The sequence below is a fragment of the Cherax quadricarinatus genome, chromosome 64 (genome assembly GCF_038502225.1).
Source record: "Cherax quadricarinatus isolate ZL_2023a chromosome 64, ASM3850222v1, whole genome shotgun sequence".
Lineage (NCBI taxonomy): Eukaryota > Metazoa > Arthropoda > Malacostraca > Decapoda > Parastacidae > Cherax > Cherax quadricarinatus.
The window spans coordinates 9,293,529-9,310,117 of record NC_091355.1 but is presented as its reverse complement, the minus strand read 5'-3'; the positions used below and the strand labels follow the sequence as shown (position 1 = coordinate 9,310,117).

General features: G+C 36.6%; 2 protein-coding genes across 5 annotated transcripts in view; one reads left to right on the top strand and one right to left on the bottom strand.

Annotated features, from left to right (window-relative positions):
- LOC128700001 (acid phosphatase type 7) overlaps positions 1–16,589 on the bottom strand; it is a 77,593-nt gene that overhangs the window by 20,738 nt on the left and 40,266 nt on the right. The window lies entirely within an intron of this gene.
- Positions 1–16,589, top strand: part of LOC138854605 (uncharacterized) — a 29,463-nt gene that overhangs the window by 6,186 nt on the left and 6,688 nt on the right. Inside the window, exons 2-6 of one of the 2 annotated variants that reach the window (XM_070098749.1) lie at positions 9,047–9,103; positions 9,236–9,556; positions 10,425–10,534; positions 12,503–12,586; positions 16,030–16,207. In XM_070098749.1, coding sequence (XP_069954850.1) covers positions 9,047–9,103; positions 9,236–9,556; positions 10,425–10,534; positions 12,503–12,586; positions 16,030–16,207 — 750 coding nt within the window. The remainder of the gene's footprint in view (positions 1–9,046; positions 9,104–9,235; positions 9,557–10,424; positions 10,535–12,502; positions 12,587–16,029; positions 16,208–16,589) is intronic. The other variant, XM_070098750.1, reaches the window with a different exon arrangement.

Genomic DNA, 16,589 nt, shown 5'->3' with positions numbered 1-16,589 from the left:
TGAAGAGGTACACATTTCAGGGTGAAGAAGCTTACAGGAAGGGAGTTTGCATTTTCCTGTTGTCATATGGGCACGGCATTTTCTAGGGTGGTCATAGTTGCACGTCCCGTCTGTTTTTCCAGATATCCCATGCCTGCAGATACCAAGTGCATAGTATGTGCACAGGCTTGGTTTTTCCTTCTGCCTTGGGTTTCTGTGACTGTATTCCCTGTTGGTGCATGTTTACCTGTCTTATTCCTATCCTCCCTAGCACAACAATGGAACTCCCACCAGTTGTTTTTGGTAATATATCCTCACTATTGCTAGTGGAGTCCTCTTGTTTGCTATTTCCTGTGGTATTTCTAGTTTGCAATATTGGTTTTATCTTATCTTTGACTACACTTGTTTCCCCACTACGGCTCCTGTCCCCTATGAGGTCATTTATATGTATTCCTTCCTGCGTAAAATTCCCGACTACCTGGACAAAATCTCCAGCTTCACCATTACTGTCTCCCAGGACAGCACCTCCAGCTTCACCATTACTGTCTCCCAGGACAGCACCTCCAGCTTCACCATTACTGTTTCCCAGGACAGCTTCACCATTACTGTCTCCCAGGACAGCACCTCCAGCTTCACCATTACTGTCTCCCAGGACAGCACTATCAGCCCCACATTTACTGACTACCAGGACATCACCTCCAGCCTTACAGTTTCTGACTACATGGCCAGTATCAAGGGCAGTACCATTCAGCCCAGACTTTTTATGTTCCCATCTGTTGTAGAAAGCTTCCAGGTTTTCTATGAAAGCAGCTTTGATGTTATCCTCTTTTAATACCCTTGTGATTTTAGTCCACAGATTTATCTCATTTGGGCATACCCAAAAACACTTCCCTGTTTTAATACTGCTTGTAGCTAGTTCTTGGATATCTGCACAAGGGGCGTGACACCAATTTCCACAAAAATGACAATTTATCCATGTGGAAGCCCGTTTGTTTGATTGACTGCAGACTACACAGAGCTTCATAATGATTTGAATGGTTGATTTACTGTAATTCTACTAGCAACCTCTTGAATACTCTATTAATAACCTCCTTAAATGAAGCTCTAGCTATTTGTATTTCTATTTCTAACTGTACTTGTATATTGGACAGCTTACCGTATACGTTCCTGATTTATATTTATTGTTTGTGTTTGATAAGGGCGCCTACAACCCATCTGTTTACAGTCTGCTTTATTGTCCAACAAATCCATTTGAAACCAGTCAAGGGTTCGGACCAGTCAAGGGTTCGGACCAGTCGAGGGTTTGGAACCAGTCGAGGGTTCGGAACCAGTCGAGGGTTCGGACCAGTCGAGGGTTCGGAACCAGTCGAGGGTTCGGAACCAGTCAAGGGTTCGGACCAGTCAAGGGTTCGGACCAGTCGAGGGTTCGGAACCAGTCGAGGGTTCGGACCAGTCGAGGGTTCGGACCAGTCAAGGGTTCGGACCAGTCGAGAGTTCGGAACCAGTCAAGGGTTCGGACCAGTCGAGGGTTCGGAACCAGTCAAGGGTTCGGACCAGTCGAGGGTTCGGAACCAGTCAAGGGTTCGGACCAGTCAAGGGTTCGGACCAGTCAAGGGTTCGGACCAGTCGAGGGTTCGGACCAGTCGAGGGTTCGGACCAGTCAAGGGTTCGAACCAGTCAAGGGTTCGGACCAGTCGAGGGTTCGGAACCAGTCTGATCTGATCAGTGGGTCACTTATTTAAAATATACTGGTCGGTGATTTGGGCTAACACATGAAGGATCTACTTGAAATTATCTACCCGGGTAATATGTGATTTGATTGATACAAAAGTATAACTTGCGTGTTGAAGAACCGGTGATTACTGGCAGCTCCTACAATGACGAACGGTCGAGCCTCAACCCTTATCAATCGCTAGGTTTTTTTTCGTCTCCACCACAATAAATGCTATATTATCACTATAGTTGACTGGTGGAAATTTTGGAGGAAGGACGCTTTTTCTGTAGTAATAATTGCTTCTCGTTGTGTATATTGCGACCGCTGGTAACTACAGGTTATATGAGATTCATAGTATACATCTGGTATTTCAAGAAAAAAGAAACTAATGAAAGTCACTCCACTCCACTAAGTACCATTATAATACTGGTTAGTTGCTACTACAACATACATACATTACATACATACATACATTACATACATACATACATTACATACATACATACATACATTACATACATACATACATACATTACATACATACATTTTTATTTTTTTTATTTTTTTTTATTTAGTAATTTAAGCATACATACAGAGGTACAAAAAATACAGGTAAGAGTAGCATGCCAAACCCACTTATATGCATAGCATTACGGGCTGGCTTAAAATTAACTTAAGATTAACTAAGCAATGATGAAATCAGTGATAAAACATTATTGTAAACAGATAACTATAAAGCACAAATGAGTACGTATTACAAAGACAGGTCATATGGTTGCTTGCATTGCTGTACATTCAGTCGAATGGAGTATTCTGTTAGGTAGTGTATTTAAAAAAATAATAAAGTTAGATTGGGTCCTAGGTTTAACATTTGTGTGATATAATTGTGAGTAACATATAGGATATACAATTTATAAGGTTCAGTTATTCAGTATTTATTTGGTTTTGAGTGAGTAAGTGATCTTTGAGAAGAGACTTGAATTTATAAACAGGTAGTGTTTCTTTTATATTTACAGGTAATGAATTCCAGATTTTAGGGCCTTTTATGTTCATTGAGTTTTTGCATAGTGTGAGATGGACACGAGGAACATCAAAGAGTGATCTGTGCCTTGTGTTATGGTCATGTGTTCTGTTGAGGTTGGCAAGGAGATGTTTGAGGGGAGGGTTAATATCAGAGTTAAGTGTTCTATGTATGTAATAGATGCAATAATAAGTATGGATGTTTTGTATGGTGAGTAGGTTGAGTGTTTTGAATATTGGTGGAGTGTGTTGCCTGTAGTGAGATTTTGTTATCATTCTAACTGCAGCCTTTTGTTGGGTAATTAGTGGTCTGAGATGGTTAATTGTTGTTGAGCCCCATGCACAAATTCCATAGGTGAGATAGGGGTAAATAAGAGAGTGATATAGGGCCAGGAGGGCTGACTGTGGAACATAGTACCATATCTTCGATAGTATGCCTACAGTCTTGGAAATTTTCTTAGAAATTTGTTGTATATGTGTATGAAATTTGAGTCTATTATCGAGGTGGATTCCTAGGAATTTTCCCTCTGTTAGCTTTGTGATAGGTGATGATACATAGATGATACATACATACATTACATACATACATACATACATTACATACATACATACATACATACATTACATACATACATACATACATTACATACATTACATACATACATACATACATTACATACATACATACATTACATACATACATTACATACATACATACATACATTACATACATACATACATACATTACATACATACATTACATACATACATACATTACATACATACATTACATACATACATACATTACATACATACATTACATACATACATTACATACATACATACATACATACATTACATACATTACATACATACATTACATACATACATTACATACATACATTACATACATTACATACATACATACATACATTACATACATACATACATACATTACATACATACATTACATACATACATACATACATTACATACATACATACATTACATACATACATTACATACATACATACATTACATACATACATTACATACATTACATACATACATACATACATTACATACATACATACATACATTACATACATTACATACATACATTACATACATACATACATTACATACATACATTACATACATACATACATTACATACATACATACATACATTACATACATACATTACATACATACATACATACATACATTACATACATACATTACATACATTACATACATACATACATTACATACATACATACATACATTACATACATACATTACATACATACATACATACATTACATACATACATACATACATTACATACATACATTACATACATACATACATTACATACATACATTACATACATTACATATATAACATACATACATACATACATACATACATTACATTACATACATACATTACATACATACATACATTACATACATACATTACATACATTACATATATAACATACATACATACATACATACATTACATACATACATACATTACATACATACATTACATACATTACATATATAACATACATACATACATTACATACATACATTACATACATACATTACATACATACATACATACATTACATACATACATTACATACATACATTACATACATACATACATACATTACATACATACATTACATACATTACATATATAACATACATACATACATACATACATTACATTACATACATACATTACATACATACATTACATACATACATACATACATTACATACATACATTACATTACATACATACATTACATTACATACATACATTACATTACATACATACATTACATTACATACATACATACATACATACATACATTACATACATACATTACATACATACATACATACATACATACATTACATACATACATTACATACATACATTACATACATACATACATACATTACATACATACATTACATACATTACATATATAACATACATACATACATACATTACATTACATACATACATACATTACATACATACATACATACATACATTACATACATACATTACATACATACATTACATACATACATACATTACATACATACATTACATACATACATACATTACATACATACATACATTACATACATACATACATTACATACATACATTACATTACATACATACATACATTACATACATACATTACATACATACATACATTACATACATACATTACATACATTACATATATAACATACATACATACATACATTACATTACATACATACATTACATTACATACATACATACATTACATACATACATTACATACATACATACATACATTACATACATACATTACATACATACATACATTACATACATACATTACATACATACATACATACATTACATACATACATTACATTACATACATACATTACATTACATACATACATTACATACATACATTACATACATACATACATACATTACATACATACATTACATACATTACATATATAACATACATACATACATACATACATTACATTACATACATACATTACATTACATACATACATACATTACATACATACATTACATACATACATACATACATTACATACATACATTACATACATTACATATATAACATACATACATACATACATTACATACATACATTACATTACATACATACATACATTACATGCATACATTACATACATTACATATATAACATACATACATACATACATACATTACATTACATTACATACATACATTACATACATACATTACATACATTACATACATACATTACATACATACATTACATATATAACATACATACATACATTACATACATATATTACATACATACATTCATTACATACATATATACATACATACATATATACATACATTACATATATACATATATTACATATATACATACATTACATATATACATTACATACATACATTACATATATACATTACATACATACATTACATACATACATACATTACATACATACAATACATGCATACATTCATTCATTCAATAACACTTTCCATGAATATATAATAACTGTAGACCAGCTGTCTCACACCAGAGCAGGATAACCCCAAAAATAACTATGCTGGATGACTGAGAGGGGCTCAACCAGACTACGGGCAATAACATCATTATAATCAAAACAAACTGCTAAACGAAGACAAGAAGCAACACCCTGACTGATCAGGCAGTCTCCAAGCCATTTCAGTCTTCTAACACTAAATAGTCATAATTGTATCATAGTTCCAACAAATTACAGTAGACTGTTGTTTAACATGGTAGTTACCTTCCTGAAAAACGCCATTTTAGTTAAAACCATGTTAGACAAATGAAGAACTTATGGGAAAATAGGGCTACATTCCTGGGGGCCCCCAAAAATCCAAACAACTTTTTTTAGACCAACAGGTCTTACAAAAATAAAAGTGAATATGTAATTGTAGGTCATTGTCGTGATATATTACTGCTTAAGACTATAAATTCAATAGAAATAATAGTATTTCTTACCTTAGCCCTTAAACGGTCCAAACGTATATATGTATATGTTCTCTCGCGTAGCGCCCCAAACATATGTAAACGTTTCATTTGTCATTCATTCAACATTGGCACGATAGGCCTGAGTCACCTAGACATGAGAGAATGGGTGTGCGCACTCAGTGTGTGCCATATGAAAAAAAATTGGGGAGTGCCTGGGTACCACATGCTCTTTTTTTCCTATATTTTTTTTTTTTTTCCTCAAAATGTTTGGGGCACTGCGCAGGTGAACACATATATACGTTAGGACCGTTTAAGGGTTAAATTGTGGGTAATGGTGTTTGTGGATGATTGTGAATAGAGTGGATATGCATGGTGTGGCCCTACTGGGCTGAGGTGGATGGTTGTTGGTTGTCGGCAGAAGTGGATGGTAGAGGTTTTTGTACTAAAGTTGATAGTTGTATTGAAGTGTGCATAAATTCTGTAATGGATCTCTAGGCTCTTTTACCCTGTAGTACATTATACAGCTGATGGTAAGGCATCATCAGCTGGTCAACACCCCATTTCAAAGCACTGCTTCTAGATTTGTCAGGGTCTTCTTCAGTGAAAAAGTCTGCTAGTTTATCAGCAACATGGAACTGCTCACTTAATTGCTGCAGTGCTAACTGTTTTTCTTCAGGTTCTTCATTTTCTTTTGTTATGTGGCTCCCTAGTATCTGTGCATCGACCTCTGCCACCATTTCCTTAGGACTCCCCAATCCAGTGGTTGTATTAGAGATGTATTTGGAGGTAAAAATACAGTGGACCCTCGATCAACGATATTAATCTGTTCCTGAGAGCTCATCGTTAATTGAAATTATCGTTAGTCGAGTTAATTTTCCCCCATAAGAAATAATGGAAATCAAATTAATCCATGCAAGACACCCAAGAGTATTGAAAAAAAAAAAATTTTTACCACATGAAATATTAATTTTAATACACACAAACTGAAGACATGCACAGTTACATGACACTTACCTTTATTGAAGATCTGGTGATGATTGATGGAATGGGAGGAGGGGAGAGTGTTGATGGTGTTAGTGTTTAGAAGGGGAATCCCCTTCCATTAGGACTTGAGGTGGCAAGTCCTTTTTTGGGGTTACTTCCCTTCTTCTTTTAATGCCACTAGGACCAGCTTGAGAGTCACCGGACCTCTGTCGCACAACATATCTGTCCATAGAGGCCTGTACCTCCCGTTCCTTTATGACATTCCTAAAGTGTTTCACAACATTGTCAGTGTCACAATTAAACACTTGTTCAGGTTTCAATTCTTCATTGTCTATGTACTCCTTGAATTCCTGCACATATTTTTCAGCTGCTTTTTGGTCCAAACTGGCAGCCTCACCATGCCTTATCACACTATGTATGCCACTACAATTCTTAAATCTCTCAAACTAACCTTTGCTGGCCTCAAATTCACTCGCATCACCACTAGTTGCTGGCATTTTTCTAATTAAATCGTCATGCAACTTCCTAGCCTTTTCACATATGATCGCTTGAGAGATGCTATCTCTTGCTATCTGTTTTTCGTTTATCCACACCAATAACAGTCTCTCAACATCTTCTATCACTTGCGATCTCAGTTTCAAAAACATATTTGCACCTTTGGCAAGAACAGCTTCCTTGATTGCCGTTTTCTTGGCCACAATAGTAGCGATGGCTGATTGGGGTTTTGTGTACAACCTGGCCAGCTCGGAGACACGCATTCCACTTTCATACTTAGCAATGATCTCTTTCTTCATATCTATAGTAATTCTCACCCTTTTTGCTGTAGGGTTGGCACTAGAAGCTTTCTTGGGGCCCATGGTGACTTAATTTGCAGATGCAATCACTAAAAAGGCTGTGATAATATGAAATGTTCCGATTGTATGCTTGGAAGCGACCACGGTGGCTGGCTGGCTTGTAAACACTAGCCAGAAGTGGACGCATCTCGGACCGAACGAATAGCGTTGGTCGAGTTTTTTAGCGCTAGTCGAGGCAAAAATTTTGCGTTAAAATGTATCGCTAGTCGGATTTATCGTTAATCGATGCCAACGTTGGTCGAGGGTCCACTGTACAACTTTTACATGTGGGGTCGCATCCAGCAAAGCTTGTAAATGAGTACAGGAATTACGTATTAAGAATGAAAAGGGTCTTGAATGCAAAGGTTCTTGCTATGCAGGTAAAACTTGACTTCAGGAATAAAGTGATGCTTAAACCAGTCAATAAATATTTCCTCTGTCATCCATGCTGACTGGTTTGCCCTCCAAATTATTGGTAAGGTGTTTTTATCTACACCTTTCAAAGCATGAGGATTCTTAGAGCGGTAAATAACCATGGGCTTACACTTGAAATCACCTGATGCATTACCACAAAGGAGCAAAGTGAATCGATCCTTTGCTGTCTTGAACCCCAGTGCACTTTTCTCTTGCTGACTGATATAAGTTCGTGTTGGCATTTTCTTCCAAAAAACACTTGTCTCATCAGCATTAAACACTTGACGTGGCTCATAGCCACCCTCAGAAATAATTTCCTTCAATTGAGAAGGGAAATTACTTGCTGCTGTATGATCAACTGAAGTACTTTCACCAGAAAACTTCATATTATGTAACTTATTACACAAGTTAAAGTTGTGGAACCAGCCTGTGCTAAACATACACTCTTTTTCAGGCCTTCCTTATCACACACATTGCTTTAAACAACTGTAAGGCCTTTTTCCTTATTAAGATGAAATTAAGTGGTGCAGAGTGTATCCCGTGGGCGATGTGCTCTCCAAATTTTTTCCCCTCCTGCAAACTGAGCCATGTTAAGTTAATTTTATGAAGTGTTATACAAAAGTATGCCAAAATTCTTCAATAGTGCTATAACCAAAACCTGCCAAACAAAACTGTGTTAAACGATGGTCTAATGTATTCTAAAACTGATTTCTTCAAACAGGAGAGATTTCACGAACTTCAAGTCACCCCTCAGAAAAAAATGAAGAGGGCAACTATAGATTCCACAGTCACATCCTCTCCAGGAACTCAAGCCTCCAGAGTCAGTGGTCAGTCAGAGCTGCACACAAGCACAGCTATTGCTGCTCCCTTTTGCAAGTCCATCAGACATACTTCAATGGGTTTATGTTATGTTCCTGAGGAAACCTCTGTTACCCCACACTCAAACCACCTCCCAACTGTACCCATGAAGGACAATACAAGAAATGTGTTTAGGTCTATACTAAATAACACTTTTACAACCAAAAATGCTGCAAATGTTTTGGTAAGGAGAATATATTTCTTCAGTTAATTTGTTCTATAAATTGTGTGCAAATATTTGTTTTAGGGCAATTCAATAAAATCATATGTATGAGTCATTACCTGACCCTCACACAGTTATATAGTCAATTCAATTAACTATTCATTCTTTACTTCATTAGTTTTTCCTTTAAAGTAGAAGTTTGAGTATGAAGCTGCGTAGTAATTCACAGTATTGCAGTTATATTAATCACTTTGAATTCTGATAGCAGAAAAGTTCCCTGAAATACTTAGAAGGCATCTGAGATGGAAATGTTTAATTAAATAGTTCAGTTATGTATGGCATCATGTCCATACCAATAATTTTTATAAATGCATTGCATATATGAGGCATTGAAATATTTACAGAATACAGGTTTATTATACAAAAAGCTCTATTATAAAGCTTCTCTATATAGGGATGGTTTTTGCAAATGCAATTCAAAAAGTGCATCCAAAATTGAACAGCTAGTGAGGAGACCTTCATAGTACATGCTGTACAATTTTGGATGCAATTTTCCAATTCAATTTGCAAACAAACTACACAATATGGATCAACCAGACTGTGATGGATATGTGGGGCAGTAGGCCTCCAGCAGCAACAGCCTGGTTGACCAGGCAAGCACCAGACGAGCTTGGCCCATGGCTGGGCTCCGAGATTAGTGAGACTCTTGAAACTCATCAAAGGTATAGAACAGCTTTATAAGAGAGCTTACTGTACTAAATTGGGGTTTCTATTACACATGATGTAATGAAAATAGATGTAATTAACTAATGTATCCAGTTGCTATTAATGAGGTTTTTAGTTTTAGTAGATTTGCAGTTTTTATACCTTGACTTAATTCCACTTTCAGATACTTGGAGATAAACTTCATGGGGAGAAGATAAAAAATAATCTGTTATATCAGCATAGTCTTCAAAAAACAACAAGTTCTCTTGCATGTAGCAGCATAAACTTAAATATGTAAGCTTAACTAATTTTTTTTTTAAGACCAAGACACCAGTGTATTTTTTTTAAATATTGCCCATTTCCTTTCAAAGAATGAGTCGTGTGGGCTTATCTCTTATTTTGAGTATAATAATAATAAGAATAATAGTAATAATAGTAGGCTTGAAGACAGCAACCGCCCAGGGAGGTACTACCATCCTTCCAAGTGAGTTTTACATGATGGTAGGATTGTTGGTGTCTTTTTTCTGTCTCATAAACACGCAAGATTTCAGGTATGTCTTGCTACTTCTACTCACACTTAGGTCACACTATGCTTGCATGTACAAGCATATATACACACACCCCTTTGGCTTTTCTTCTATTTTCTTACTAGTTCTTGTTTATTTTCCTCTTATCTTTATGGGGAAGTGGAACAGAATTCTTTCATAAGGGATGTGTGTCATAAGAGGCGACTAACATGCCATTGGAGTACAGGAGGGCCCCACAAGCCGTAAAGCGGAAATCGGGCATACAAACACTAGATAACAAGTTTTAACATATATTAAGTTAGCAATAGAACCAGTCTTAATCTAGGGTGAGACAAGTAGTATTTATTGTAAGAAATCAAGTGTGGTATGTATTGTAATAGCCTCACCAGGCCACCCCACCCACACATACTATTCTAATTACTTACCCTTAATGTAGGGTCCGAATAAATGAGAGAGAGAAAGAATGAGTACATGAGAGGTGACAGGCCAGGCACAGAGTCTCCTGTGTGACTATTGTTATTATACATATTTATCTTATTTATATGTTATACTAAACTTGTGGAAGTCGTCTGCTACCACAGCTCACATTTATGTTTATTTATTCTACTGTGGGGTGTATTTATCTTATTTATATGTTATATTAAAAAGAGAAACTTTTGTTTATCTTTTTGGACCACCCTGCTTCGGTGGGATGCGGCCAGTTTGTTGAAATAATAATAATAATAAAAATACAGCCTCTCCTCACTTAACGAATTCATTGCTAAAACATAATAGAGGAAATCAGCTCTAATATACATGTACATTATTTAGGTATGAATACTGGTCAGAGAGCCCATCGTAAGTCCGAGTCATCAGTAAACGAGTACGTTGTTAAGTGAGGAGAGGCTGTAATAATAATAATAATGCTACCCAGGTATTAACAGACCATGTCTCCTGTTCCTATCTTGGTCAGCGAGTGGAGATGGACTGTGAGTGCATTAGAGTGAATGGAGATCAGTGATTTTCATGGCTTAACATGATGTTGGAGTGAGCAAAGTAACATTTACTAAGGAATTCAGGGAAACCTGTTAGCTGGGGTTGAATCCTGGAGCTGTTACAGCAAATACAGTGCCTGCACTCTGAAAGAGGGATGGGGATGTTGCAGTGTGGAGGGTCATCTGAATTATGATGTCTGCATATTTCTGGCAAGACAGCTAATTTTTTTTTTTTTTTTTTTTTTTTTTTTGGGGGGGGGGGTTCTATCTCAGTTTCTTTTCAAAAAGAAATGCAAAAGTGGTGCAGCATATAGAGCAGGTGTAATATAGGATTGCCCAATCACCTACCACAAATGTTGCTTTTCTTTTTATATTTTATTGTTTTCTAGCATATGAAAATAGCATAATTTTGGTTTGAAGAAAAAATCATTACTTCCTGGGCAATAATTCTTCACCTTGAGTTTGAAAATTATATACAGTACATTGTATTATTATCTGCTTTGGGCCAGCTAGCTTGTATCTTGAGCTAAACACTTCAATTTCTTATTCGCCAAAATAATATGATTTCAGAATATCACTTATTATGATTATCATCATCTAGATATGGGTTTTATTACCTATATAGTAATTTCCATACTTAGGGCACCTCTTGCATGCATTATTTTGAGAATGGCAAGTGATTACCAGTAAATTTTAATTGTAATTAATTATATATGTATACACCTTTTGATATGGAGGCAAAAATTTTGACATATTTTCAGAATCTGTGAGGAAAATCCACCAGAAAGCATTCTGCCAGATGTCCACTTTTGTTTCATTCTTATTTGCATGGATGACTTTCATGGGTAAGCATTATATAGTAGGCCAATTCGTTTTTTTTTTTTTTGTATATAGTAAACAGAACCTCATCTACGACTGAATATTTTTGGAGATGGATACCATAGTTCAGACAGTCATATGTTTTACTGTCTATGCAATGGATTAAATGTTTTTGGATTTAGACTGTGTGGGTGCATCTTTCTCAAATACTAACAGGGTTATTAAGCTTATAATTTTTGGATTTTGTGCAGAACTGGAGAATGCATCTTTTGATCACTTAAGACAGCTATGGAACAAATAATGGTGAGTGCCTTTCTTTCTTTGGATTATGCAGTCACTTGTTTGCACAGAAACGAAAACCCCCTCAATGATGTAGGGGAAGTTTTAGCAAAACAAAAAACCCAAAAAAAATTTGGGGATAGTCTACAAGCCTGGATGCAACATCTCCAGAAAATTCCAGGAACAGCTGTTAAAAATTGACCACTGTCTAAAAACCTTCCAGCCCCCTGCCCCCAACATCTTGCCCGGGGGGATTTCAACCCAAGGAACCCAAAATGGAGGAATATAGAAAATTGTTGCAAAAAACCCGGGAGGAGTTTTCTGATAAAAATAAACTCACGCAGCTTTTAAATCTTTTGCAAAAAAATTCTTTTTTAAAAACCAAGCAAAATAGAGCCTACAGACGGAGAATACACTAGCCCTCATCTTCACTAACAATGATGATCTGAAAAGGGGAAATCACCATAAAAAACAATATACTCAGATCACAACATAATTTAGGTTCAGTCATGTATGCGCCGAGGCCCGGGGCCCCCCAAAAATGAGATTAGGGGGGAGGAGCATTTTACCAAAACAACTTCAAAAAAAAACATAAAGTGGGACCGGAAAAACCCAAACCTAACCGAAAAGGGTGGGGGGATATATAACAACACAACCCCCAAATTAAGCCTAGAATAGATTAAATTGGTGGCACTCGAATGTTGCACAAGGCCCATTCCCTCTAAGAAAAAAGGGGGAGTAGATGTAAAAAAGAAAGAGAAGGCCCCTTTTCAGGCGACGGAAAAGAATAACAGAGCGGGAAAAGAGGTCAAATATCTGAAACAAAGGGGACACTGGCCCGAGAAATAGCAAGCATCGAACTTGCTTAAAAAAACCCAGAGCCCGAATCGCGGGGAAAAACCTGCTATAAAAGAAATCAAAAGAAATCCGTATTTCTTCCCATCCCAAAACAAAATCGAGAACAACGGGCCCCCCAAATTGGGGGCCCCCACTTAAACAAGATGGGTCCTTTAAAAAGATGACAGCAAGGAAATGGGGGAGCTTCTCAAGTTCCACATGACCCAGTTTTTAGCAACCCCAAACCCGACTGGGGAGTCAAGATCAAAATGAATTTTTAGAGAGCCACCTTTTATTAACACAAGCCTAACCGAGGGTTTTCCTGACCCCAAAGACTTCCAACAGGCAAAAGACATGCCCATGCACTCCCCCCAGGGCCAGACTTTATGGAACTCTGGTCAAAACTGCAAGAAGCCCCCATCACGAGCCTTTCCCTCCTATGAGAGGGGGGATGGAACGGGGGTGCTCCCACAGTTACTAAAAAACAGACATAGCCCCACCCAAAAGGGGGGAAAACAACAGCAAAAAAACTAAAACCAATAGCACTAACATCCCAAAATCATAAAAAACTTGAAAGGGGGCCCGAAGCAAGATCACCCCGCATCTGCCATCAGTTACCAACCCAGGGGAAAATGGGGTTTTGGAACAGGCCCCCCTGTCTGTCTCAACTATTGAACCCCCTACCCCAAAAGGGCCTAAAAAGCACTAGAAGACAAAAAGGGAAAGAGATTTAAAATATACAGACTTTGCAAAAGCCTTCGAAAGGGTGACCATGGCGAATAGCGACAAAAAAGCGTCAAAGGAATAAAAGGAAAAACCTTTGGTGGATCTATAATTTTCACTAACAGAACACAGAGAGGTCCCAGGCAAAACAGTGAAAAGCCTGTTCCCAAGGGACAGACTTTCCTTTCCCCTCTTTGTTCCTCATCCCATATCCCAAAAGAACAAGGGGGTGCCCGCTACACTGGGTTCCTTTCCCTTTTCAGATGACACCGAACCCGATGACAAAGGGCTTCCATTGCAAAACTCCCAAAACCCAGGCAGACATCAACCCAAAACCTTTTAGTTGCAGAAAAAATATGAAGTTCAACGATGAGAAATTTTGTTATCAGATATGGGGGAAAAATTAAAAAAAATCTTCATCAGAGTACAAAAAAAAATTTTGGCCCAAAATAGAGGAAACACCAACGTCAAAGACCCCGGGGGTGATCGTCGGAGGATCTCACCTTTAAGGAACCCTAACATTGTACCAACGTGATCTGCTAGGAAAAAAGACAGGATGGATAATTTAAATTTTTCCCCAAAACTAGGGGGGGCCGGCCCCTGATGAACTCTTCATCACTTGTTCACCCAGGCTGGAATATTGTTTCACACTAACAGCACCTTTCAAGGCAGGGAAATTGGGACCCAGAAAATTTCAGAAATTTTTGGGGCGATAAGGGGATAAAAACACCCCCAAAAATTTTTGGGGGCGCTTGAGGGGTTTCCTAAAACCCGTATTCCTGGAACGAGGGGGAGAAACAGGGTTATATAACCTGGAAAAAACCTAGAGGGGCTAGTACCGAACTTGCAAAAAAAATCACCTACTACGGAAAACAAAAAAATTTTGGGAGACATTTCACCATCCCCAATGAAAAGGGAGGGGGGTCAATAGCACGTTAAGAGACCACAAGGTCAGCCCAGACTGTTCAACTGCCTCCCAGCCCCACATAAAAAGAAACAAATTGAAATATGATATGTTAAAAGACAAATACAGGTACCATCCGACTTACGACCGAGTTCGGTTCCGACAAACCAGTCGAAATGGACGTAAGTCAAACCTTACTACTGAATATCAACATCACATTTTTTAAACGAGTTTATTTTATTTTTTTATTTTGGTATTTCATTTTTTACTTTACTTTTTATGCTGTTAGTACTGTATTTTATACTGAAAGGTTTACGATAAACACTATGTACAACACAGACAGTTGTTTATTTCCCAGAAATTTGGCATAGACAACACGTCCATAAGTCGAATGGTCGTATGTCGAGCAGGTCGTAAGTCGGATGGTAGGTGTATAGATAAACAATACAATTGGTTTTGTGAATATGAAGATGGTATCAAAAGGTTTATTCAAAAATGGACTAAAAGACCTAGCAGCAAGAGATGTATTAATAGAAGGTACTAGAGAGTTGTGAAAAAGAAAGGGTGGACTTGAAACAAATATAGGAAGTGTTCCAACCCACTCTGTGACATTACAGTACAGTATAGTATATAATATTTGAAGGTATATTACAAGATTCAATTATCTGATTATCCTTCACATAATTTAATTTCAAAATAAAGTACAATATAATGAATTTCTTGCAGTCTGACTTCTGCTTCAGATGGCCTAATGAAGTTACACAAGGCTAGTGTCCCTGTTCATCACATGTTAGTCCTGTCTGTATCTAATGCAAGAGAAGTATGTAAAAGTGTCATTGATCAGGAGGAGTATGAAGCATTCCTTGATGACCACAAACTAGCAGAGTTGCCATGGCAAGAGCAGGTTTGTGGAATACCTTTAACCTGTCTTTCTGGGTTGCACTATGTCTCTGTATTAGGACTGATGAAGACACCAGTAATAAAATATCTCCAAGAAATGTCTTGATTGTGCATGTCTGATTTCCACAATCTGTCAGTATAAACACACAGTGGAACCTCGGCTTTTGTGATTAATCCATTCTAAAAAGTGACAAAAACCAAATCATATGAAAACTGAAGCAATATTTCCCATAAAAAAATAATGTAACTCCAATTAATCCGTTCCAGACACCCAAAAAGTATGAAAAAAAAAACATTTTATAGAGAATAATTATAGTTTTACATACAGAAAACAATGAGGAATAAATATAAATGACTAATGAAATGGATAAATGAACATTTAACAT